A 26,685-nucleotide genomic window follows, 5' to 3' on the forward strand; every position below is an offset into this window, starting at 1 on the left:
CAAAATCAGTGTAAGCTTTCAAAAACTACAATCAATTTCTTCAGAAATATGAAGGCACATGGGTTTGAAGAACAGACACATTGTGCCCCAAGTATTTGGAAAAAGTGGATTGCAAACTCAATCTTGAAGGGGCCACAATACTTTTTTCTTTTTCTTTTGTTGAAATAGACAAACATAGCTACCTCTTTGGGTCATACCTATGGTGTAACTGACTGAATATCCAAGAGACCAGGAGAAAGAAGAGAACTGTATTCTATATAAACATCCAATAGAAAATCAGTATGGTACAGATGCTAGAGCAGTGGGGTGAGAAAATTCCCCCCCCCCCAGTCTATTGTAGTTGTTCCCAACTTTGGATCCTTAGTTGTTCTTAGACTACAACTCCCAGGAATCCTAGCCAGCATTGTTAGTGGTGCTGGGAGTTTTAATCCCAAACATCTGGGGATCCAAAGTTGGGAACTACTGTTCTATTGGGAGCCCAAAACAGCAGGGAAGTTAACTTCAACTTTACCATTAGTCCCTCCAGACCCATGAAACTTGGGGACAGAATGGAGAAGGAAATCTCTGGAAGGCTTATAGTATATCACAGAAGGGTAACTAAGGCTTTGTTAGACATATCAGGGGACTTGCAGGAGGACCCATAACATTACTATTAACATTACTATTCCACCCCCAATTTGTATTCTTCTAATTATATCAAATATGAAGATTTTAAAAAGATGAATCTGCTCATAATCTGACAGTCAACGTTCTATAGTGGTTACCATACTGAATTTGGAGCCACCCTCTAACCCGGAACTATCCCACAAGGGCTATTGTGAGGATAAAAGCTGGAAAGAACAATGTTTTTACTTCCTTGTGCTCACTGAGGGAAAGGTAAGGTATAAACAAAACAAAATTTAAGATAAATTGTCTGAAACCATAAATTGCACCTTATTAAAGTTGCCTGTGAATTCACCACAGGTAGTGGAACTCAAGTTGTCTGTGTGGGTGAGACCAAAGTTGGAAAATAGCCTTTCCTTTCTTTTTGCCACTTTTGTTTTTCACACATTCCTTCGCTCCCTTCCTCTTGTTCTTCTTCAGTCTTTCATCTACTGCTGCATAAGCCAGTGGTTCCCAACCTTGGGTCCCCAGACATTTTGGACCACAACTCCCAGAAGCCTTCACCACTGTGCTGACAAGGGCTTGTAGGAATTGCAGTCCAACATCTAGGGACACAAGGTTGGGAACCACTGGTATATGGTATGAAAATCGCAGAGCAGTAGGCCTCTGAGGTTTTTTCTTCCTGCTGTCATACCTCTTTTATGTAGAAATTAGGCTTAGAAGGAAAGACACATGGATAAATTGGAGCTTTTTTTGTAAGCAGACTTTCCTTGCATGGCTGAGAAGGTGAGCCAAAGGGCGGAATTCAAAGGCGCATAGGAATACAGGGAGCTGCTTTCTTCTGATGAAGACTCTTGGTCCATCAGGGCCACTGCTGTCAATTCTAACTGGCAGCAGCCCTCTTTGGTTTCAAACAAGATTCTTTCCAAGCCCTACCTGGAAATCCCTGGTGATCTGTCATCCAAATACTAAACAGGCCCACCCCGGCTTAGCTTCTGAAATCAAATGAGACTGCTGTATTCCACATGATACAATTTACAACTAACCTCTCAGCTAACAGTTCCCTTACTCATGGGATACAATGCCAAACAGGAAGATGTGTTTAAGTCCCCACTCAGCCTTGAAGTTTACTAAATAACCTTGTGCCGGTGACTAGGTCTCTTATCCTTGTCTATCTTCTTAGACACTGGATAGACCTTGGACCATTTTACATTGGACAAATGGGACATTCTCTATGCAAAAGAATAAACTGACAGAAAATCGATATGAGAAAAAACATCAGGCAGAAGCCAGTGGAAGAATGTTTCTGTCTCACTGGACACTGTGTCGCTGATCTTGAGGTGACCACCATGGAACAAAAGAACTTCAAGGATGAATTCCAAAGGGAAACAGCTGAACAAGAATATATTAAAACATTCAACTCAATGGTCTAAGTACAGGCAGGGGTTTCTCATCTTGTTATATGTATTAATCAGCTCATCAATGCAGATCTATTAATATGCTACTACTGTTTCATTATGTCCTATCTTCATTCCGAAAGCAATGTCCATATAAATCTATAAAATTATCGCCCATATTCTTCCATTATACTGGAATCTTTCCCACCACAGGAGTGTTAAGCTGCTTATCTATGCTTGAATGCTATCTGTTATGCACCACTCTCCTGTAAATGACTCTGAACAACCACCCTACATATCATTCCCAATGACTACTGACTGACCATAATGCCAGACCATTACAGTTTATCTTTTCTCCTCCCAAAAAGTCAATAAATATCTCTCTACTGAGATTATATTCTATGCATGTGAAGAAGTGGGCTGCAGTCCACAAAAGCTGGTGGCAAATAAATGTGTAAATCTTAAAGGTGCCACATGCCTGTGTTATTTTTGATGCAATAGACAAACATGGTTATCTCCTCAAAAGAAAAACCCTATTTTCATTGGGTTTCTGTGAGGATAAAGGAAGGGAAAGCTATATGAGCTGATTCGATGGTTGAAAGAAGAAAAATATAACACTAAGACTTATAACTCCATATTTCATGACAAAACCCATTATTTAAATTATAGAGTTCCTTTTACCTGGCCCAGAGAGACATAGAACTTTTTCATAATCAAATCATCTTCATTTTCTTCAAAGGGTTCTATTGGTGGTGGACTTTTCGTGAACCAAGGGTAATATTTTTTGTCTACAACAAAATTGACACCGGTTTTGCTCCACTCTACCTGTGATATCAGTTTAGCCAACCTACAGAAAGGTGACAAATGTAGAATCACTTAAAGTTCCCAATTTAATGTTAACCAAAAAAATCACTGATTTGTTACATTTTTAAATAAATCATTATGTAAAGACATCATTAATATATTGTTCATGTTGTTTAGTCCCACCCATTGTCAGAAATGTTTTAAAGAATATTGCATGAGTCAGGTGTCCTCTCAGGATGCAATCCAAAAGCCCCCTATTTCTTTAAAAAAAGAATTCCACAATCTAACACCATCTAGAATGGACAACAGGAGTCTACTACATACTCGGTTGGAGAAGATTGTTTCAGCAGCTCCACTATGCTAAAGGAGAATTAAACAATGTTTTAACTTCACTCCCATCTAATAGAACAAAAACTGCTACTTTGGCCTTCTAGAAGGATAAAGAAAGAAGCTGAAAAATCAGGATGTGGGGAGAAGCTCAGTAGGAGAACTGTTTTTGAGCCTACTTGTACATCTCCATTTGAATGAACCTGTTGAAAGAGGCAGAAGGATGCTTTATGATTACAGCTTGTGAAAACTAGTAAGTTAGGGTTGTTACATTGAATCATAACCCATCCATCCCTTCTTCTGATCTTTAAAGACCCATAAAACAAAATAACAGCCTCTGTCACTTCACAAAATTTGTGTAAAAATGTCATTTGAGCAATTCTGGTTAATTGGTCCTAAAAATTCTCATTTTCATTCTCTTCTCTTATTAAGAGCACCACCCTCTTAACAAGGTGAGGTGAATAATTTTGTAGCTCCTTGTCCTCCCATGGGTGAATAAATTAAGTGAGGATTTACATCAGTAGCTGAAGTTGATCAGTCCGGAGATAGGCTGATAGAAAACCAAAGCTCAACAGCAGCAAACATCCCACACAGCCTGAACTAAATGACAGGTTGCTCGGGCAGATTTATCCAAGGCCAGAGGGGCCACTCAAGATCCCTGATCCCTTCTCAGATGAAAGCTGCCGAACATCATAAAACTCTTGAGTAGTAGAATCAGTGCTACATAGCTCCAGCCAGTGTGTTGCCCTCTACTTCTTCATAACTGCTGATGCAGAAATAAACAGGGTATCTGAATCCTGCTGCCAGAGTCTCTGTTTAAAAATCCTTTCAGACTTAAACTGCAGCAGAATTTTTACTATTCATAGTAAAACATATAACTCATTTTCCCTCTCCAGTTAGGAGATGCTCAAAGTAGTTTAAGGGAACAGTAATACAGTGGTGCCTCGCAAGACAATTGTCTCGCGGCGCGAAAAACCCACAAGACGATTGTTTTTTGCGATCCCTATAGTGCTTTGCAAGACGGTTTTTCCTATGACCATGCTTCGCAAGACTTCCCCCCCCCCCGAGCCCGATGCTTCGTAAGACGAATAAATTTCATTCGTCTTGCGAGGTTCCTATAGGGAACCTCGCAAGATGATTTTTTCACAAGACGGCGATTTTCACGGAACAAATTAAAATCGTCTTGCGAGGCACCACTGTAATTAAAAACTAAAAGCATAAAAAGTGAATATGTCACTCTAAAACACAATTAAAAGGAAAAACATGAAATTGCATGAAATTATCTAGAAGCATGAGCTTATTTGTTTCAACCCCCTTATATATTATTTAGTTATTAAATTTGCATCCGATTTTTGCCGAGAAAGGCAGTCAAGACAGCTAACAATAAAATTCAAATGAATGCAAATTCACTTAAAACATAAAAACAAGTTAAAGACATAATTTAAACCACATCACTACAAAACAATTGTAAAACAAAATAAATCAATGTTTTGCCATAAAACCCTTCCATATTCCTTTCAGTCTTCCACAGACCCATCTATGGACAATGGCTTTATGAGAGAAAAATTATACTGTATTTCTTTCAGTTAGTTCAAAGTGATGAAGTACTGCCTGCAGTAGATGCATACATTTATATTCATGATCCATTTCGCATGAGAGGATAAAACTAGTGTTCACCTCATTCTTAATAGCCACTCTTAAAAATCATCCAAATACAACGTTCAAGTGTCTTAGCTAAGATCTGGAGATATCTTTCAAGCCAAGAGTGGGAAACACGCATTCAATAGGCCTCACATACCCCTCTCATTTTTGCAAACCACTAGTTCCCAAGCTAGAATGTATTAAAGAAAAATTGATAATTTCACCTGCATTGTAAACCCCAAAATAACCCAAATTGGGTTTTACAAAACTGCACTTCTAGCCACTTATTAGACATTCAGCCACTTCAATTTGCATTCTAGGGAACAGTATGTTCCTCAAGCTGAAAAACTGCCTCCTCAGCCCTCAGGCTTTGAGTACCCTTGCCTCAAGCAATGGTCTTCCCAAAAAGCTTTCCTTCTCTCACATACATTTCCTATTCCTAGCCTACCACAGTACTAGAATTAAGACCAACCATGGTTAACTCTTAACCAAGACATGCAACTAGGGAGGGAAGTCTGTTCCAAATACCCCATTTAAACTGGACTTTACATATCATTAAAGAAGTTTAAAACTAGTGCAGACATTAACCATAGTCTAGTCAGGATTAGAGGCAAGGATGTTCCAAAGCTTGAAGCAACAGGTGAGAAGGTGTACAACATATTCACTCCATTCCCTTTAAAGAAATGGGCCAGACTGGTTACTGAGTATTGTTTACCTGCAGGGAATACAAGAATGCACCAATCATATGCTAAAGGACAGTAGACAGAGATGTGCTCTTTTGTCTATGTGGTTTTTCTTTTTCATTTCAACTCCCAGAATTCAAATTTTGTGAGTTTCAATCCACAAACATGTACCTATAGACACCTACATTTTTTTTCACCTGGAGATGGCCTACCCCCAAAGCTGAGTGGCCTTCTATGGCCTTTCCTTTCAGTTGTCAATGTGAAAAAGAGGAAGTTGTGATGATGCTTCCTGAGAGTCTTAGTCTCATTGCCCATTCGGCTGTATAGAGGGCACTTCCTGAAGAACTAGGACTTCCAGGAAGCACTGCATCAATCTCATTTGCCCCTCAACATTAGCAACAAAAAGCAGAGGTGGCTTTCTCCAGGTGAGCAAAATGTAGGCATCTATAAGTATGTGTTTGATGGCTGAAATATTTGGCCCAGATATTTGTCTGGGAGCTTGTCATGTTAAAATATGTCTTCTATTGTTTACTGATAATAGCTTCTGGGAAGCCAGAGGAAGAAAAGAGAAAGCACATTTCTAAGAGTAGGCTAGTTTATGGATGCGGCGCAAGGCTATACAGCACACAACTGCTTTTACTTCAAGCAAGGGTTTGGGAGTCTCCCACTGTGCATAGTCCACGTAACTCAGCAAATGCCTCTTTTTGTCTAATAGAAGAGCCAGCCCTGCAGAGGAAACAGCCTATGGAAGGAAATACTCCAATCTCTTAATTGTAGTTGTGTGCTTGCAATCAATTTGTCTTCAACAGCCAAACTTAGTTTAAGAAACATATTACGCTGCAGTAATGTGTCTAGTTCAGAAATGACAAAGAAATGCAGACTAGATTAGACAAAGTGCATTACCATGAGAATGCTGTGGAAGGATTCCATTGATTAAATGCATGCACATCAATAAAGTTCCATGATGAATATATGTGAAACACAATGTAAAGGCAATAAATTATTATTGCTCATAAAAATTACAAGCTATAGCAAGAGACTATAAAAACAGAATCCATTTCATTATTCACAAGAGTCATTACAATTACGTAAGCTAGGTTTAAAGTATCCGGAAATTATGGTATGTTTTGTCAGGAGTAACGTGCAATGTTAAACCTTACATTAGAAGTTGCAGTACCTGTATTCAAAGTAACAATCACTCTCTAAAAACGCAGGCAATCTTTCCTTTTTAATCCACTCAATGGCCTGTTCTCGGTCCAAACACTAGCAAAAGAAAATTTATGTAAATTTTATTTCAGTTCAAGTTGTATTTTATACGTATACAAACACCTTTGTTTATAGTATGAGCCACTGATATACAAATAAAGTTCCTAAGAATTGTGATGTTCACTGGAAGTGTTCTTGGACTGTAAGAAGATAAATTGGCTGGCTGGATAGCTCAGTGAGTTAAGCAAATGGCTGTGGAGCCAGTTTGAGAGATTAATTCTCCACAATGCATCGCAGAAGCCAGCTCATATAGCCTTGGGCAAGCTGCACAGTCCCACGGCGGCCCAAGAAGAAGGGACTAGTAAGCCATTTCTGAATATACTGTACTTAGAAAACCCTGAAAAGGTGTCCATAAGTCAAAATGTATTTGATGGTGTGCACTTAATTCAATCAATTAAGAAGATCAATAATGGTGGAAAACCTTTTATGTAAGGCAGCTTCTTTACCATCACCAGTTTCCTCTTATAAAGGTAGGCAACACATGTCTGAAATTTGGTTTGACAGTATCCGTCCTGAATGGCAACAAATTTGTTCCAAAGTGTGAAATCCAAGAACTATGACTACTTGGAAACATTAATTTCTTTTTGTAGAGTTATGTGAGAACTGTGTTCCCTGGTGTCTAAGAGCATCTGCAGAGGAGACGGAAAAGCTTTCCACTAGAAACATGCCTAAAAATACAGAATGCTGGAATTGGCCATAGATGTTATAATATATTTTGTAGGGGCAAAGGGAAGCTATTCTTGTCATGTTAAAATATGTCTTCCATTGTTTACTGATAATAGTTTCTGGGAACATGAAAGATTTCTTCTTTATTTTGGCCTCTTTAAATATAAGAGTTGAAACAAATTCCAACCTTTTTGTTTGCAGCAAACAATTCCAACCTTTTTGTTTGGACAAAATCTGAGCAGCATAAATTGGTACCTAGTGCAACTCAGATTGGGCACAAAGGGTTTCTTAAATTAAAAACTACTTCCCCTTTCTGAGTCTCCCTCTGGCTCCCTTTTGCCCTGGGAAGCCTTTGGGACATGTGGGAGAGCTGAGCCCTTAAACATAAAAAATCATCACGGGACAGCCACCAGGAGGAACGGGACTGCTGCCACCAATCCACCAGTGATTTCTTATTTTTAAAGGCTCCACCCACCCTCCCAAAGGCTCCCCCAGGGCAAAAGACAGCCCAAGGGAGCCTGAAAACCTTAAAAAGGGAATATAAAGCTTTTAATTAAGTGAAATGTTTCCACCACGTGATCTGATTTAGATCAAGTGCAAAATTGTGAAACAAGACTTTGCCCATTGAGTGAACAGATCTAATCCAGTTGGGACTAGCAATAAGATATCGGCCTTATACAGTACATACATATTGCTAACAGAACAAAGAGGCTGAAAAAACACATATTCTTACCATTGTTTTGTAATTTAGATCAAAATCTACAATTTGTGGTAGAGGAGGAGGACTGCTGTCTTTAGAAAGCGGGGTTTCTGACCTTGCTGGCTTTGTAACATCATAAATAGGTTTCCTTGGTTTCTGTTCATACAGCATCTTTCTGAGCTGGTTTTCCATACGTTGTGGAGTGTCGGTAGCCACTTCAAAAATTCCAAAATCAGGGTTAAATTTAATCGATTCTGCAAAAATCTACAACGACAAAAATTATATTTCAAAATAATGTAACTATAGCCAAGTCATTATAGCGTTACATTTTGCAAATTATTAAATGTATCAGAATTCTACTGCTGAGGGCCAAACAAGACATTGCTTGCATATCATTAGAAGAAGATATTCCTTAAATGCTGAAAGGTTCTGATTATCACAGCAGGAACTTTTCACACTTCAAGCAGTTTGCAAAACCAGCTTGTTTTGTTTTGCGACTGGTCACAAGGTTGTGAGCCCATGCTTTATTTAATGAGCATGATTCTTCCATTACATTGAAGCACATCTCTGGAACACTCCCACATTTCAGTCTCTCTGTGATATATAGTCTGACCCTGAACCTCAGTCCACTGCATCTTTTTTCACTGAATCACCAACCTGAAAATTAATCCATCCTTCTAGAGCAAGGGTCTTCAAATTATAGCCCACCGACCACATCTGGCCCGCCTTGCCTTTTTATCCAGCCTGGTGGGCAGGCAGGTGAGAGTAGGCAGACGGGCAGGAGTGTGGGTGGGAAGGCGGGAGTGTGGGCGGGTGTGTGGGCTTGCATGCATGCGTGCAGGAGTGTATGTAGGAGTGAGTGTACATATGTGTGCATGCCTTCCTTCAGCCCTCAAAACTGTGCAGGATATATGATGTGGCCCTCCCTCTGAAACATTTGGAGACACCTGTTCTAGAGAGTATTAATAAAGTTGTAGAAATGTTTTGGAGAACCTTGAATCCTGAATTATTTTAAAGGCTTGCTATGCATAAAAATCAAAACTGTGTCTGCCTCCTCCCAGCTAATGAGTCCCACCTACTATAGTAATCTATGCCCAACTTCCAGCATGGGACAGCATACAGAGCATTCCTTCCAACTTAATATTCAAATGCTTCATGCATATGTGATTCCAACGTTTAAAAAGAAAACAACCAAAAACACCTGAATGTCTTAAGCCATGTATGAATATAGATTTTTCACTCCATAGTATCCACTATTTATTTAAAGAGAAGGGAATAAATGCTATTGAAACAATTCCAAATTGTTGAAGCTTTGTTAGCTTCTATTAACATACAATTGAAGCAAATGAAACAGATGAGTTTTGCAATCTGAAACCATTAGAACAGGCACCAGATAATTTTAACGGTGCTAGATTTACATAGAAAACTAACCAAGGATAATATTAATTAATCATTTGTGTCTATTTTTAATTTGATGTCTAGCAATGGAGCTCAAGGACCCATTTCCCTATATTCCACTTGACTAAACAGAAAACATCTGGCTCCTTTAATGTAGTAAAATGGATGCCAATAATAATGTTTTCAATATAAGCTGTATTATCATTTTGGATGCTTGGCCACCAATCATTTATAAGGTATATGCAGGAATGGAATGAAGGAACCAACTGCCTATGCTAGTATGCTGAGTGCCAAACTACTAAGTTAATCAAATGCATTCACTACCTTTGTCTGAAATGGGTTGCACAGATGCATAGCAGTTCTATGTGGCACAGGAGGACTCACATTTAACATTTCAGACCACTGTAGGTGTTACAGTTTTGAGGTTTTTGTTAAATTAATAGTTCAACCCTTTTCTCATTCACTGGCCCTTACAGTCTCAATAACTCCCTTTGAGACATTTGTAATAGAAAGAATAACAATTATTTTCTTTACTTACAGTTCTGAACAGATCAAAGAGCAAACTGACAAACATGACTGCTTTGAACAACGGACTTCAACAGACTCAAGAGGGGGAAAGAGCAACACAGAGCAGAGAGGCAGGCTCTCTTTGAAATCAGAGTCGAGGAAGGAATGATCACAGCCAGACTTGATAAAGGTAGCCTGTTAGGTTGAAATAACTCCAACAGTAGGTACACTGCCAAGGGTGCACACAGTCCTGCTGATTGTTGCCCATTCAAAGACCAAATCCAGCTCAATCCCACCTGCAGATGTAATCTACATTGACAGAGATAACTAATGATCAGTGAGAAAAGATGCAGGGAAATATTTACAAGTACGTCGTAGTATGGGCATAGGCCATTTGATATAGGAGTCTCTGTATGATGTGACTGGAGTAAGACTATCAACAGATAATTTTCCATGTCCATGTGGAAGTTTGCATTTTTTAAAATATACCCTTTTTGAGAGATAGTCTTATAGTATGTCTAGATCAGTGGTTCTTAACCTTTGTTACTCAGATGCTTTTGAACTGCAGCTCCCAGAAACCCTAGTCAGGGCAGCTGGTGGTGAAGGCTTCTGGGAGTTGCAGTCCAAAACTCCTGAGTAACCCAAGGTTAAGAACCAGTGGTCTAGATGGACCATTAGACTGTCTATCTCTATGTTGTCAAAACTGATTAGTTTTCCCAGCCTTCTTAGAGACATCAGACAACATTACCTTTTTGAACTATTCTTGTTGGCAGGGCAGAAAGACAGAGGTAATTACATCATTCAAAAATAATAATGTCCCTTGGAATTGCAAGCTATGAAGGGGAAGGAGTTAGACCACTTATTCCATTCGTCCAAATCTCCTCCATCTTAGGAGCATGATGGGTGACAGGAAAGAGTTTTGAACATGAAGAACCATGGCCTCTCGCTCTCCACATTCCAGCATCCCCATGCCACACTTCTTTCTCCCATCTCCATGGTTAGCATCCTGACCTCTGTAGAGGAGCAACCATGTAAACATTAGTAGTAACTGGAAGGGTCCGGAAGGGAGAATCTGAACCTGTGTCTTTCCATTCAAGGTTGGGGCTTTGTCTCTGACCTTTGGGGTGATGTGGGAGTTCCCATCAACCCTGTGGTCTCAGGGACTCATCCCTGGGAATAAAGAATAGTTCTTGAGGTGGGTAGCAGGTTTTCTCTTGATATTTTTGGACAATCTGCTGCAAATCATCCAGAAATCTACCAGGAGACCTGGATCTACCTGTTGCCCACTCTAGTGTACCTGATGACTGTACCAACAGAACCCCTGTGTGTAGGTTCTTTTTGCCTAAATCCATCACTTTCCATTTTTAGCTTCTCTTCAAGTACAAGTTTCTTGGGATCAAATGACGCTGGAAACTGAATGCACTCCTTTTATTTAACCTATTGCCTATATACTAATGCATATATTTGGGTCTTGTTTCTAGGCAACAGCTGCAAAAGCACAACAAAGATAAAAAGCCGAACTGTAATGGTGCTTTAACAGAGGTGTCACATTCTTGCTGAATAACTGAATAACCTGTGCGATGAGCTGTAGCAAAGCAAAACTGGAAATATAAAATTTTCACATTAACTGTATTAGTGTTGGGGAGAGAAAATTCTCCTGAGAAAATCAAAATATGATGAGGTCAGGATTTCTCAACAGGCATTTTTCATTTTGTTGCTTTGACATGCCTTGCAGCATTGTTCTCTTGACCTAGAAAACCACACTGCAGTTTCCTGCATGAGATAATTATTACACCGTCAGCATTCTCTCAGTGGACCTTTTTCCATGAAATTTCCATGGTCAACTGATGTGCTCACACGCCAGAAATGTGACTTAGAATACATAATGACATAGAAGCAAGCAGGAAGGCTAGGCAACCACAATATTTGCTCCTCATTACAAATGCAGATGTTACATTACCCTGTACAATCTTACAGACCAGTTCTTCATGGTACTCACATTGGCTGACATCCTACTGGTGTTTGTTTTAGGTTTGCATAATACGCTGCAGCTATTTGCAGCTAACCGACAAGGACAGGAGTAGCAATCTGTGCTCTGGTGCAGTTTGTTTGGGAGTTGAGTATTTATAGCTGTGGGATCAGCTTTTGTCTGAAAAACCCACAAGAGCCCGAAAAACCCACAACACCAATAGCATTTTGGCCAATAAGTTTCTGACAAAGAATTTAGACTGACATACTTACTGGGAGACTTAAGAATTCATTAAAGAAGTCTACAAGTATATCGTCAGTGGCTAAATAATCTTCCTGTGAGGACAAAAAAGAACAAAAACAAAACCATATTAGAGGATAGAATAGGCATGGTTATTTATTTCTAATCCAGATTGGTGATCTGCAGTACAGCATCAACTTTCCTTTCCTGCTAAAGGACCTAAGGAGTAAAGTTTCTCTCCCTCTCTAATAATACTCTAGCCCAGGGACATCCATTAAAGCTGAATGGTGAGAGTCTGGACAGTTTTTAAAAAGCACTTCTACACAGAAAATTTTATTAAACTTTAGAGTCCATTAGTAAAAGATGCAGCGAAACGAAATCCACCCCACAAAATGTAGTGATGGTCAGATTGTCAGTGCTGTCAATGGAGCAAATACTCCCGGACCTACCAGCTCACTGCTGTTACCACACATATTCACAGCATCTGTGCTTGTTTTGTTTGCTTTAACTTTTAATACCATAAGTGTATAGACAATTGTATGTTTAACAGAATAAAAATGTCTGACATCAGGCTGATAGAGCACATCCATAAGCATTGCCCCAGGTGCCTGGAAGGATGGGCTTTTTTTTTCCTGTTGATTTGAACTGTTCTGAACTAGACCATATATATATATGTGTGTGCCCAAACACACAAGGATAATCGTTGTTAGATGTACTGGGTTGTTTCAGTATATCCTGTCCACATGCATCTTGAATTGTCACTCAGTGTGTCATTCCTGACCCTTATTGCTTTCCTCTTGTGCGTGTTTTCTTTGCCCAAATTCCACCCAGCATACCCTTCTCCCTCAATTTCCCCTTTTCCATCATCCATCCACATCACTTTCATAACTGCAACATCACCAAACCTTCCAGTTTTTATTTATCTACTTAACTTTATTGCATTACAATATTCACTCATCTTCCTACTACTCATTCATTCCCCAGCTTTTGTGCCATAGTGGTTGACTGATGTGTAAATGTCTTTTTATTATTGCTCTTGCCAGTGTCTTTTCACTAAACGTTATTCTACAGCTAATTCTGTACGACTAGCAGTATGCTACTTTGGATTTGTCCATTTTGTATGGTGGAGAAGACAAAAGTGTGACATTTTGATATTCTGAAACATCGGATCATCTTTTATTATAAGGTGCTTGTACACCCCAACACAAACAAACAGAAAGAAAAGGCAGAGACAGCTGATATTTGGTGCTATTACAAAACATTAATTAGAATGGGGAAGTGTTCCTGCTTCTGACTGATTTTCAATTCTTCTGGTGAACTGGAAGAAGTAAAACAGAAGAAAAAGTAAAATGCAAACAAAACAGGTGGGAATAATGCTGATTTCTGAACTGGTGCAGAGATGATCTGTGGAAAAACACTCAGAAGGAAACACCTTACAAGACACACCCACAAACAACATGGATCAATATGGTACTATGGTAGATTATGCACTAGTGTAACAATAAAAATACATGACAGAGCTCAGCCACACAAGAATTGTGAATCAGAGTTCATCCTTACAAGAACTACATACAAATCAGAACAACGAAAAAGAAAACATACAGCATAGGAAGGCAAGTGATGTAAAAGAAACCCTGCGACATAGCACTGTCCTGTTCTGACATAGTTGGTACTAATTTCAGCATTGTGGACAATAGGAAGAGTACCAATGTCACTGGTGCAAATAAGGTTCAAGAAATGCTTGTGTAGGTGAGTGCTCACAAATAATTTTTGTGCTGCATAGGTTTGGCATGTTATAGAATCCAAAATATGAAATATGGTAGGAATGCAGAAAGCTGCTTATATTTTTTCAAATTAATCATTTATGCACTTCTTTTCTATATCATCAGTCTCAGAAAACTTACTCCTGCCAACAAAGAGGGGGATACTTTTGGAACTGCTCCAAAGCCCTAACCACTTTAACCATCAGCAACTAAAAACTTGCGGCTTTAGAGAGGCTTTTGGAGAATCAGCAGCTGACTCAGATGGAGAAGCCTTTTAAAGTTTTTAAAACTGATTAAAAATATTTATATTATATATCACACTATATTTTGTTTTAATAGTATGTTTTAATTAATTTTAGTATGTTAATAGTATGTTTTAATTAATTTTAATTAATTAGTATGACACACACCTTAGTTATTTCCTATCTGAATTACTGCAGCAGACTTTACATGGGGCTGCCTTTGAAGAGTGTTCAAAAAAATTTTAACTGGTTCAAAATGCTGCAGCCTGACTGCTGGTTGCAGGGATGATGTGACTTTCATTTTACAAAAGCTACACTGCCTGCCAGTCTGCTTGCAGGCCAAATTCAAAGTGCTGGCTATGACTATAAAGTCCTATATGGCTTGGGTTCAGGCTATCTGAAGGAGTGCTTCATCTCATATGCTTATTAATGAGCTCAGTGAGTTGGGAATCTGATACCCCACTACACCTCCTGGGAGAAGAACTAGCCTGTATAGTCTTGGGCAAGCTGCACAGTCCCAGAGCTACTCCTGAGTACTTTATACCTAGAAAGAACAAATAACAAGGGCTATAGAGGTAGGACATTTTGGTGACCACTCATTCATAGGGTCGCAATAAGTCAGACCCAACTTGACAGCACATAACAACAGTGTATCAACACAAATAGGTGGAGTAATTGTTTGTAAATAATCTTAGTATTTTCTTTCTGAGTCCTGAGTCCCAGCCAACAGCACAAGCAACAAAACTGGAAACGTTACTCAGACGTTCTGGCAACAGGGAGATGAACACAAAAGGATGGACTTGGTGAACTTGCCCATCCTTGTTCTTCTGTGATGCCATGGATATTCTGATAGATAGATGAGGAAGCTGACTCTTATATAGAGACATATCACACAATGTTATTTAAAGCAATATATGAAAAGCATTAGACTTGGTGTTGTCAGTGCAATATTTTTGGTATAAGTACAAGCTATGCCTATTCAAATTGTGTTAAAATGTATCAAGAATTTGGCATAAATCAATAGTGTACTTTCTTAGAGATGTTAAAATATATGCAAAAAAGGGGGAAATGTGAACACAAAAATGTGCACAATAAAAAGGGGTCCACTTATAAAATCTAGAAATGGTAAAATGAACAGCATGCAAAACAAATGGGTGCCTAATATCAAAAGAACAAGAGGAGGAGGATACTTACAAATTCATCTTCTCTTATACATGGAGGTACTGCATGGTAAAAAAATGAACAGAATAACATGTGAATCAGACAAAGCATTTACATTAGTTCCTAGTAGTCCTATCAAGAATTGTTTCAGAAACTGATGCACAGAACTTAAACTGAATGATCAGGTTAAACAATAAATATTCATGTGTTATTTTAAAATTAGATTTTTTTAGAAGAAGCTTTTGGAAAATTATGGCTATGTTTGCTACTGCTGAATAGGAACCTATTAGGGACGTATAAATACTTGAAAGGTTGAGTAATGGCATCCAAAGATGCAATCATAATGCATCTGATGACATAGGCTTTCTCTGAGAAAGGTTATATGATAATTATTTTAGTAGCCTTTCAAATACCCTACAAAACTCTTAATGGTTGTTGCTGCAAAATAACAACAACCCTGCATTATTGTGCTTGGTTTCCAAGAAGTAAATTATATCAAACTCAACAGGACTAAGTTAAGTATTATTGAATGGTTCCTCCTTTCCTCCAATGAGGTTGAAGAGCAGATACAGCTTTCGATCTCTACACTTTATTGCCACAAGAACCCAATGAGAGAAAATAAACGATGGTCAAATCCAGATGGGGAAGCTGGAGTGGTTTGGTTTGCACTTTAAATGTTCTTATCTTTAGTGTGATCTATTTTATCTTGCACTTGAGTGATCCTTACATTTGCACTGCAGATGTAAGAAGGGTTCAGACAGATCTCTGAGTCACTCAACTTGTCCCCCTTGTGATTCTCCCCCTATCCTGGCCCGTTCCCGTCCTTTTGTCAGCCACCAGCTCTGTGACTTCCACATTTTTATTTATTTTTAAATTCTCCCAGTGACATAGGTACATGTATGTACTGCAGGGCACCTCTAGAATATCTAGAACTGTACTGCATCAGTTAGGGAATTTTTAAAAGTTAGAGAAGATGAAAATAGAGGAAGGGCTTTCTCTGTCATCCATTTTAATGTCACAACCCAGTATATGTGTCACAGGGTTGTTATCACAGAGAATGCTACTCACCGCTCTGTTTGAGACCAGATTAATCAACCGCACAGGCTACAGAATAGGTTAATCAACAGCACTCTAAATCATGTCAAATAAATTGCAGTCTATCTGAATGTCCCCTGTAACTGGGCCAAGGCCACTCAGTGAATTGTATGTTTCACTGGGCATTTGAACCTGGATATCCTAATCCCCAGCCCAGTTCTAAGAATAGACACATAAAGCATTGCACTGTGACATACAAACACCGGAATCATGGGGTTACTCTGGGAAGAAAACAGTAGTCTGTGTATACCCAGAGGCATTTAGCATTTCTTTAGAATGTTCCATGGCTTCATTCTATCTGAAGATGAGCCCAATCTACCTATCTTAAGCTATATTTCTACAATGAGGCACTCTATAATGCCTATGTTTCTACAAATACTAAGTGTGTTTTAGTTTCAAAATATGTTGAAAATAATAAATATTTAAATAACCAAGCTGGTTGACTGGCTTTGTTGTTTTCCACAAGCAATGATTAAATCACGTTTCGATTATCCTGCACCTGTCATGCAGCTGAAAAACCAACTTTGTCAGAATATTCAATTAAATAGTTTTTCTGCAAGTGACACTAACAACACAATCCTATCTGTGTCTACTGAGAATTAAGCCCCACTAAACTAAATGCGCTAGCTGGATAATTCAGTGGCTTAGGCTACTATTCTAGCTGCACAGCCAGAGGCCGGGAGTCCAGTTCTCCCCACTGTGCTTCCCAGAAGAGCCAGCCTATGTGGCCTTGGGCAAGCTGGGCTATTGTCAGCCACTGACAAGGCTCTCTCCTCGCTGAATGTGCCTGTGTACAAGCTGTGAAATGGAGGAAAGGGTTTATCTGAAGATCTTAAAACTGAAGGAAGAGATACAGTTATTCAAGTCGCCTGGACCCAAGCCTGGCCAACAGCTAGTGAACAGAGTACAGTATTAGGCTGCTTGGCTATAGAAACTTATACCCGGAGGGGGCAATAGTGAGCTACTCCTTGAAAGCCCCACATACGTTAAAGTTCTATTGGGGTCGCCCTGAGCCAGAAGCGTCTTGATGGCATATTAACACGCCAAGCTGCATCCACCCTGCATTCACACGTGACGCGTCTCAGCTCAGAGAGCCTTGGCGAGCACCGTTTTTGCACATAACTTTCCGTGCAGGTGTGGGGCCGGGTTTTGCTTTTCATCTGGCTCGGTTCCCATTTCTCTCCCCCGGGATGACGACCAGCAAAAAGAGAAAAGGCTCCTCTGCGCCTTCCACCGCCTGGGCTCCGCTACATACCGGTGGTAAGCCTCTTCTCTCGCATGGTGAAGATGCTCGCACTGGTTCGGTGGCGTCCGTGAACCCTGGCCCCGAGGCCTGGCTTAAAGCCTCATTTTCTTCGGGGAGGGGGGAAGCAAGCGGGAAGGCGGGGAGGGCCTCGGCGACGAGCCTAAATCCCAGCGTCGGGTGTCCACGAATAGAGAGCCTTGCTCGCTCTCGCTCTCTCTCTCTCTTTGCCTGAGTTCCTGTGGTCTTCCTGCGAAGCGGGGCTGGGTTGCTATGGAGCCCCTGCAGACAATGCCCCAAGTGGACGGCCTTTCGCGACTCCACGAGCAAACATTTGCCTTCTCCTTGCCGGCGGAGGGTTGGGTGCTTTGTCGCCGTGCCCAGCCAGCCCTCAGAGAGGCTGAGGGCGCGCGGGTGGCGGCGACCAAGAGCTCGTTTAAGGTGGCGGCGGAAATCTCCCCTTCACGTTCGGTAGGGGGAGGCCGGAGGAGAGGGTTCCGTCGAGCAACCCTTGCCTTGGCTTTCGGCGTCTAAAAGGGGGGCGGGTGGTCCGGGCTCAGCGGGCGAAAGCGGCGGCACCCTCTCCAGGCGCGCCGCTACGGCACCCCTTGACAGTAGCTGGCAGGGTTTCGCCGCCTCTCGCCCGTTCAGCGGCCCAGGCGCTTTGCGGTTCCCGCCACGCTCGGCCTGAATGACTTGATTGCCTATAAGAAGCGGGGAAAGGACTACGATTTCTTCCAACCGAGGCAGGCGCTATTATGATGCACTGCCTGACAGCCCCTTAAGGCTGCCTTGGTGACGATTACACGGCGCGGGGTTCTTATCTACGCTTGCCTGTCAGGCCTCGCTCCAGCCCACGCTCTCTTTGAGGTAAAGGACAAATCCTTCAGCTTCAGACGAATGTCCATGGCGCACAACGTCACCATGGACCCCTCTCAGATTCTTATTATCATTATTATTACAGTATTTTGGATGCCCAGCAACTCCTGCTGCCTGATGCAGAACACCTTGATTTGAAGAGAGCAAATGCCTCTCTTCAAATCAAGGTGGGCAATACGCAAGACCAACTGGTTATATTGGTACCTGAAACAGGATATCTTAGAAGGACATTCTCCTGTGCCTGGGATTTAAAATGCAATAACAACAAATTACAATTTGCTGTTTTTTTCGTGACAACTCATGCTGTCTAAGGCAATAGCTTTAATGTATTTTCGGATGGTTGTTGTGGTTTTTTTGGGCTCTTTGGCCGTGTTCTGAAGGTTGTTCTTCCTAACGTTTTGCCAGTCTCTGTGGCCGGCATCTTCAGAGGACAGGAGTCAGAACCCAGAGCACAGGCACAGTTCTGAGTCCTGTCCTCTGAAGATGCTGGCCACATCTCTGAACATGACCGTGTCCAGAGGGTGGTGCTGGGGGACAGTTGCTCTTCCCCATGGTGCTTATGTCATGGGGTTCCTCAGGGCTCGATACTGTCCCCCATGCTGTTTAACATTTACATGGAACCACTGGGAGAGGTCATCAGGAGGTTTGGGCTGGAGAGTCAGCAGTATGCTGACGACACTCAGCTTTACCTCTCATTTTCAACCAATCCAGGTGAGACGGTTTCTGTGCTGAACTCGTATCTGGACCTGATAATGGACTGGATGAGGGTTAATAAACTGAAACTCTATCCAGACAAGACGGAAGCGCTATTAGTGGGTGCTTCACCGGACAGGTTGGAGGGCCATTTCCCTGCCCTGAGTGGGGTTACACTCCCCCTAAGGGACAGGGTCCGCAGCCTGGGGTGCTCCTGCACCCCAGTCTAACGCTGGAAGCCCAGGTGGACTCGGTGACCAGAGGCGCCTTCCTTTAGCTGTGGAAATTATATCAACTACAGCCCCACCTGGACGAGCAGAGTCTCATGACAGTTACACATGCACTGGTAACATCTCGTATAGATTATTGCAATGCGCTCTATGTGGATCTGCCTTTGAAGGCAGTCTGGCGACTGCAACTGGTCCAGAATTGAGCTGCGCTGCTGGTGAATGGTGCGGCCGCTAGGGGACAGGAATAGGAAGGAAGGAGGCTGATCTGACAGCAAAGTCACAAAACATGCATAGTCAAATTCTTAATATAAAATAGAGATTGAGGGAAACACCAGAGCCATTCAGATTTGTGTCTAGCAGCTAATATAATGGTTTTCATAGAATAATGGAGTTGGAAGGGGCCTATAAGATCACTGAATCCAACCCCCTGCTCAATGCAGGAATTCAAATTATAGTGTATCTGACAGATGGCTGTCTAATTTTCTCTTGAATGCCTCAGAGTGCCTTCTGAGATGATTGGTTCCATTGTTGTACTGCTTTATCATTTAGGAAGTTTTTGCTGATATTCAACTGAAATCTGGCTTCCTCTCTTCTGCACTCTATGATGAATGAAAACAGATCCTGCCCTTCCTCTATATGGCTATCAAGTATTTGAAAATTACTATCATACCTCTCCTTAGTCTTATTTTCTCAAGACTAAACATGATCAGTTCTTTCAGTCTTTCCTAATAGGGCTCGGTTTCCAGTCCCCTCATCATCCTTGTTCCTCTCCTCTGAACTTGTTCCAGTTTTTCCATGTTCTTCTTAAAATGTGGTATCCAAAACTGGACACAGTACTCAAGATCAGACCTAACCAGTGCTGAATACAGGGGAACTAGTCCTTTGTGGGATTTTTGAAACTACATTTCTATTAATGCATCATAAAATAGCCTTTGCCTTTTTTTGCAGCCACACTGCACTGTTGGCTCATATTCAGCTTGTGCTCTACAATTCTAATATCCTTTTCACAATATTATTCCCCCATCCTGTAACTGCATTTGTTTTCCCCCACCCCAGCTATAGAACTTTGCACTTATCCCTTTTAAATTTAATTCTTGAATTTTGTTTCTGTCTTCTAGGTATTAGCTATTCCACCCAATGTTGTGTCATCTGCAAATTTGATAAGCATTCCCTGAACCTCTACATCCAATTAATTTATAAGCATGTTGAAGAGCATCAGATCCAGGACTAAGCCTTGTGATATCCTTCTTGTTACCTCCTCTCAGTTTAAGAAGCCATTGATAATCACTCTCTAAGTATGATTCTGCAACCATTTATGTATCCATATGACATTTGTTCTATCCCGCCCATACCTAGTTAGCTTGCTAACCAGAATATCATGGGGCACTTTGTCAAAAGCATTGCAGATGCCAAGGTACATTACATCTACAGCATTTCCACTGTCTACTAGGGAAAGATTAGTCTGGCAGGATTTGTTCTTGACAAATTCATGTTGCTTTCTGTTATTACGAGTGCAGTACTTCATTGTTTTCAAGGTGCTTGCAAAGTGTCCGCATTATAATCTGCTCCAGAATTTTCTTTTGGATTGATGTCAGGATGACTGGTCTTCAGTTCCCACATTCCTCCTATTTTCCCCTTTTAAAGATAAGGACAGCATTAGCCCACCTCCAGTCATTCAATACTTCACCAACCTTCACTTCACCCTCCATCGCTCTACCACAGGGAAGTTACCCAATGAGAAAATGAGATAAGATTAGTCTGGAGAGCAGTTGTTCTTGACAAATTAATGTGTGTGGGTTTTTTCCCCATTTTTAAAGACTATGTTTTGAATTCTAGTGCAGAAAAATGACTGTGAATGTGTGAGTCTCCCTATGCAGCATGCATTTTTAAAATGCCCCCTCTTAATAATCATGTTATACACTAAAAATGGTACTTTTACCTTAGAAGCTCTAGTATGATGGACAGTTAAGATTTAAAATATAGCTACAGAAGAGGGATGACATTGTGGGATTTTTTTTCATGTATTTTCCTTTATTTACTCAAATACTATACTGTATGTGGAAATCTGTGTGGCTTTAAAGAAAATTTGTAGTACATTTCATACTCCTGCACACTTGTTCTAATTGTAGGCTTCTCATAGGCAGCTAGTGGGACTGTGCAAATAGAATAGCGGATCTTAGTATTTGGTTTGATTCAACATGGCTTTTTACTTCTTATGAGAAATTAGGAGTTTCATAGTGTTCCAAGGCTGTCACACTAGAAGTCTAAATTCCAAATCTATGTTCCTGTTTATGTTCTTTTTCTAGTTTTGCATGTGGATTGGTGTCTGACATTTACTTTCTTAAGCCATGCAGTTTCCTGTTTTTGCAGTGAGATTTGTGGACACCTCAGAATTATTTCTGCAGTAGCTGCAATTTCTAATTCTGTAAGGAAAAGAAACTGAGTGATGCATGTGTGTAAGATTACACTTTATTTTTAAAGCAGAGGCCAACAGTGCAAACCTATGCATGTTTTTTGTGCATGTTTTCTCATTGTGTTGAACGGCACTTGTTCCCTCAAAAGGAAAGGAAAAATAATCTTCCCAACTTGACTGGGCTGGGATCCAATTTACATGTTTACCCGTCCATTCTCTGTATCTATGGAGAGTATTAGTTGGAATTGCTCGACAAGAATAAACAATATTGGGCTTCTAAATGTTGAAAATGCCTGCTTTACATTCAAACAGCCAGACAATTAAAAATCAAGCCAATGACAACTATTTTGGATCCAAATATAACTGTAGTAGAGTTTAAATAACACCATCTGGATAAAGCTACCTCAGTTTGAATAGCTAATTCACTAGTTATGTGACTGCCTCTCACATTGTAACTATGCAGATTTGCTGTATAGTGCCTTACAAATGCAGTGAAACTGGCAAAGAAATCTTCTTTGCTAACACAATAAACATATATATATATACTTATTCATTTATTTAAAATATTTTACCCTGCCTTTATCCTCAAAAAGGACTCAAGGTGACTTACATCATTAAAATATAATAATTAAAGCTAAAAAATTAGTATACAGAGGCAGCTTACAGCATCGCTTGACCAAAGTTAGTTGTTATTCAATAGCTCTAACATTGGATTAACAGAGAAACTATTACACTAAGGGATATATTACACAGATTTTGAAGGTCTGGTCCATGAATGTCCGTGCTTAGACTATCCTGATCCTAAAATTTCTAGGAAAGTGCAGAATAGAAATGTGTCCTCTGTTATATAAACAACTGCTATGATGATGATGATGATGTTGTTATGTGCCGTCAAGTCACCTCTGACTTCTGGAAACCCTATGAATGAATGATTTCCAAAGTATCCTGTTTCAACTGTTGTAAATTCAAGTCTACGGCTTCCTTCCTGAAGACAATCCATTTCTTATTTGGTCTTCCTCTTTTCCTGTTGCCTTGAACTTTCCAGAGAATCTTGCCCAAAGTAAGATCACCACACTTTTATCATTTTTCCCTCCAGAGATACCGTAGTTTAGTATTTGTTTCAACACATTGAGTATCACTTTGCTTGCATGGGAAGTTAAAGCAATAGTCCTAAAATTACTGCACTCCTTTGCATCTGCTTTCTTGTAGATAGGAATGTATATTGAATGTTTCTAGTTTGTTGGCCATTGTTTTGTTTTCCAATTTATTTGGTATATTTTTGTTAGAATTTTGACAAATTTGGTCTCTCTGTGGCTTGAAATAGTTCTATTGGTATCCCATCTACCCCTGGCAATTTACAGGCACTCCTCATTTAAAAACCTATCTGTTTAATGATTGCTTGGATTTATGACCACCATAAATGCATGCTTGGGTCTTCGCCACACCCCTTCTCAATAGTATGTGATTTATTACTCCTTTAAAAAGTATTATTGCTCCTTGCTTATCAAGCAGTTTGCTTAACAACCTAGTTGTAGGAACAGAACTCCGTCATTAAGCGGAAGTGCCTGTATTTCTTCCCAGTGTTTGCAGAACAGCTTTCACTTTCTTGAATTGCAGGTTCTTCATGGTAGGTTTCCTCTTCAAAGGAGTCTGCCTTCCTTTTATCTCTTCTGTACAAGTATAGGCCTTAAGTACACAGTTTCCACTCTCTATTTTCTCCTGAATTTTCCTCCAAATATTCAAACTGGTTTGGTTGGATGAGCATTTAGAATATTTTTCATGTATGTCCAGTAATATGCTTAAAGGCTATAGATTGCTTAAAGTTATAATGTTTTTTAAAATAATGATTTTAAGAGTTGTAATCTTTGCTTTTTATGCTTTAGACTACAAGCTACAATTATGAAACATTATAACATGATTTAAGTTCTGCTTACAGCTTAAGTTTTGTTTATGAATGTACTTTTGTTTGCAACTTCTCATACTTGTAAGAATTTTGGATGTCAGTCACACCCACAGCTTTTCACAAGCTGCAAGGATGATTTCTCATTACACATTTGTGTCTATAGTTTTCCCTTAGCTTAAAGACTTTTGGATATTCTCAACATTTTTGATGTATTTTTGTGTATATTGAACATAGAAGCAATATAGATTTCTACAGTGAAGAAACAGGCAAGCTGATGTTGCCTGTAATATTGCAAAAATGAAAAGACATTGCTACCCTAATGAATTTTGATATGACTGGAAATGGTTATCGGGTTTCATTCTGGAATTAACCCTTTTTCTGGGATAAATGCCAGCTGTGACAAGCACAGACTTCTGATTTTTCCATAGAGGTCTATGAAGTTCTGCAGGACTCTTAGGGAGATGTTGAGGTGTCAGACTTTCTGACCTGACCTGAGTGTCCCTTCCATTGTCTGTGAAAGATCCGCCACCAATGTCACTTTCAGCTACTGCCATTGGCCAGTAGCTACCCTTCAGGAATTTCTCTGCCCCCATCACCTTTGGAAATATCCATACTTTTCTGCTAATGCAGCTGTCTGGTGCCTCAGTTATAAGCATTCTGCCTTGGGTGGCCCTGCTGGGAGTCTAGACTCATAAGTCTAACCTCTAATAGCATTGCTCTCAGTTTCTCTGACACGTTCTACCCCAAGAAGGGGAACTGCTATACCATCACGAAATCAAGTGTTTCCATACGAAGGCTGAATAGTGTTTTGTCTCCAACAAACACTCTGCTAAAACAACCTGGGGTAGTTGTTTTGAGTAGATGTTTGGCAGTCACAAAATCAGCAAGAATAATCAAGTTGCTTAGATAGACACCAAGAAATTATAAATAAGCCTTGAAGAGGCATTTTTTTTCTTGTCTTCCAGGTCTTTAACATGATATCAGTGAAATAAACGAAGACTTTTCAGAGCCTTAAGTTATAACTGACAGCCAAATGAAACACATTTTAAATATTAAATACACATTGCTTACAGCTGGCAAGCAAGATTGCAGTATGAGCTATGATACAAATTTACAGTTGCACTGAGTACTCTGAAAGCATTTCTACACACTTATTATTTTAATTTTTATTTTAAAATAGCACTGTCAGAATAGTTTTTGAAGATGAATCTCTGCTGTCCCCTAGTGGTGACACCCAGAACATTTCAATGAGTTATTCGCAGAGAAACAAATATCAAACCAAAGTAGATGTTTGGTGCTCTGAACCTATTTACTCCAAATCCTCCTACGTGCCTTTCAACACAGGCATCCCTGAAGATCCAGAGCAACTGGCATCAGCTTAAAGAACTTAGAAACGAAGAGTGAGTGTTTTAGTTGCCTGGTTTATATCACTTTTTATTTCTTGAGTTTTCTTGGAAGTATTTATTCCTTCAACTTGTTCTCTTTGCCCTGTTTTCTGGCAATAAACATTATTTTTTATCACCAACTTAGCTCACATTAAGTAACCAGCTTCTATAAACTGCATCCAAGGAATTTGTACTTAGAGCAGACACATTGATATGTATTGGATTTAAGTTAGTCACAGCTGACTTAAGTCCCATTCAATGTAAATGTATTTTAGAATCATTGAGCTATTTATGAGTAATCTTAATGCCATTCTCTGTAAGCATTTATGCTGGTCCATATACTGTATTTCTATTGGCAAGATTTTGAAGGTTCTGTTTCTGATATCAAGTTATACTTAACCAGTATGTATGTTGTGTAGATCTATCCACCACATCCAACAGGGATTGTCCCCTAGAACAAGTGGCCTTTGGGAAAATGTCTATAGACTATGTAAAAGCAGAGGACCACAGAAGGGAAATGAAGTAAAGATTTTAGCCACTCAGGGTTCATGTAAAAGTATGGTTGTCTACAGTTTCCCAAAACTTCTATACAGAGATTGTCACCATGGCGGGGGTGGGGGGGAGGCAGTCAAATATGTTTAAAAGTAATCTTTGTGATATTCCAAGAAAGAACCTCTACATGTTAATCTGCCCATTTAATACCTAGAGGTTTACTAGTCCCATATGAAGAAAACAGCTAGAGTAAACTCAACACGACGAAATATTTTTCAAGGATATTACTATTTTGTCATTGAGAATTACAGTCATCTCCAAGTGCTTCCCATATTAGAAACCAGCTAGTGTAATTTATTACTTAGCTTTGAGATAGTTCTTCCATTCCTGTTATTTATTTATTTATTTATTTATTTATTTATTTATTTATTTATTTATTGTCATTGTAAGTATATACACAGTATACCCATACAATGAAATTCACATTTAAAAATTTAGTTTTAAAAAGGACTATAAACTGCTGAGCCCTTCTAACTTCCCGTACCTAAACAGATCAAAGCCAATGACAGCTGTTCTACAAAGGGCAGCAATATATATATATATATATATATATATATATATATATATATATATATATATATATATATATATATATATATATATATATATATATATATATATATATATATATATATATATATTCTGTACAGCTTTTTAATTTTAGAGAGGAGAGAGAAAGAGATCTCTCAGAATGGAAGGAAATGTGACTTTAAAACATATTTCATTTCAATAAGGAAGGCTATGACTTTATGGCTGTGATGTCATGCATATCCTTTATTTTACAGTATACTGATGCATGCTATTTGCTGCATTTCCTTTGAAAGTTCTGAAGTGTTCTAAAAAACTAGTATTTTTTTATTTCCCTGATACTTTCAAAAATAGTCAAACTCCTGTTCTTCAAATCCATCACAATTCAAAAACATTA

General features: G+C 39.6%; 2 protein-coding genes across 3 annotated transcripts in view; one reads left to right on the forward strand and one right to left on the reverse strand.

Annotated features, from left to right (window-relative positions):
- The window catches only part of RGS22 (regulator of G protein signaling 22), a 71,894-nt gene extending 54,015 nt beyond the window's left edge, over positions 1 to 17,879 (reverse strand). For both annotated transcript variants that reach the window (XM_078393611.1, XM_020785330.3), the window contains exons 1-6: positions 17,718 to 17,879; positions 15,401 to 15,429; positions 12,234 to 12,296; positions 8,121 to 8,351; positions 6,633 to 6,718; positions 2,682 to 2,847 (exon numbers count right to left, since the gene is read on the reverse strand). In XM_078393611.1, coding sequence (XP_078249737.1) covers positions 2,682 to 2,847; positions 6,633 to 6,718; positions 8,121 to 8,351; positions 12,234 to 12,296; positions 15,401 to 15,429; positions 17,718 to 17,742 — 600 coding nt within the window. In that variant the 5' untranslated portion in view covers positions 17,743 to 17,879. The remainder of the gene's footprint in view (positions 1 to 2,681; positions 2,848 to 6,632; positions 6,719 to 8,120; positions 8,352 to 12,233; positions 12,297 to 15,400; positions 15,430 to 17,717) is intronic.
- Positions 17,475 to 26,685, forward strand: part of POLR2K (RNA polymerase II, I and III subunit K) — a 36,916-nt gene continuing 27,705 nt past the window's right edge. Inside the window, exon 1 of the mRNA XM_078393613.1 lies at positions 17,475 to 17,722. Within this exon, the coding sequence (XP_078249739.1) occupies positions 17,653 to 17,722 (70 nt within the window). The 5' untranslated portion in view covers positions 17,475 to 17,652. The remainder of the gene's footprint in view (positions 17,723 to 26,685) is intronic.

The sequence above is a fragment of the Pogona vitticeps genome, chromosome 4 (assembly GCF_051106095.1).
Source record: "Pogona vitticeps strain Pit_001003342236 chromosome 4, PviZW2.1, whole genome shotgun sequence".
NCBI lineage: Eukaryota > Metazoa > Chordata > Lepidosauria > Squamata > Agamidae > Pogona > Pogona vitticeps.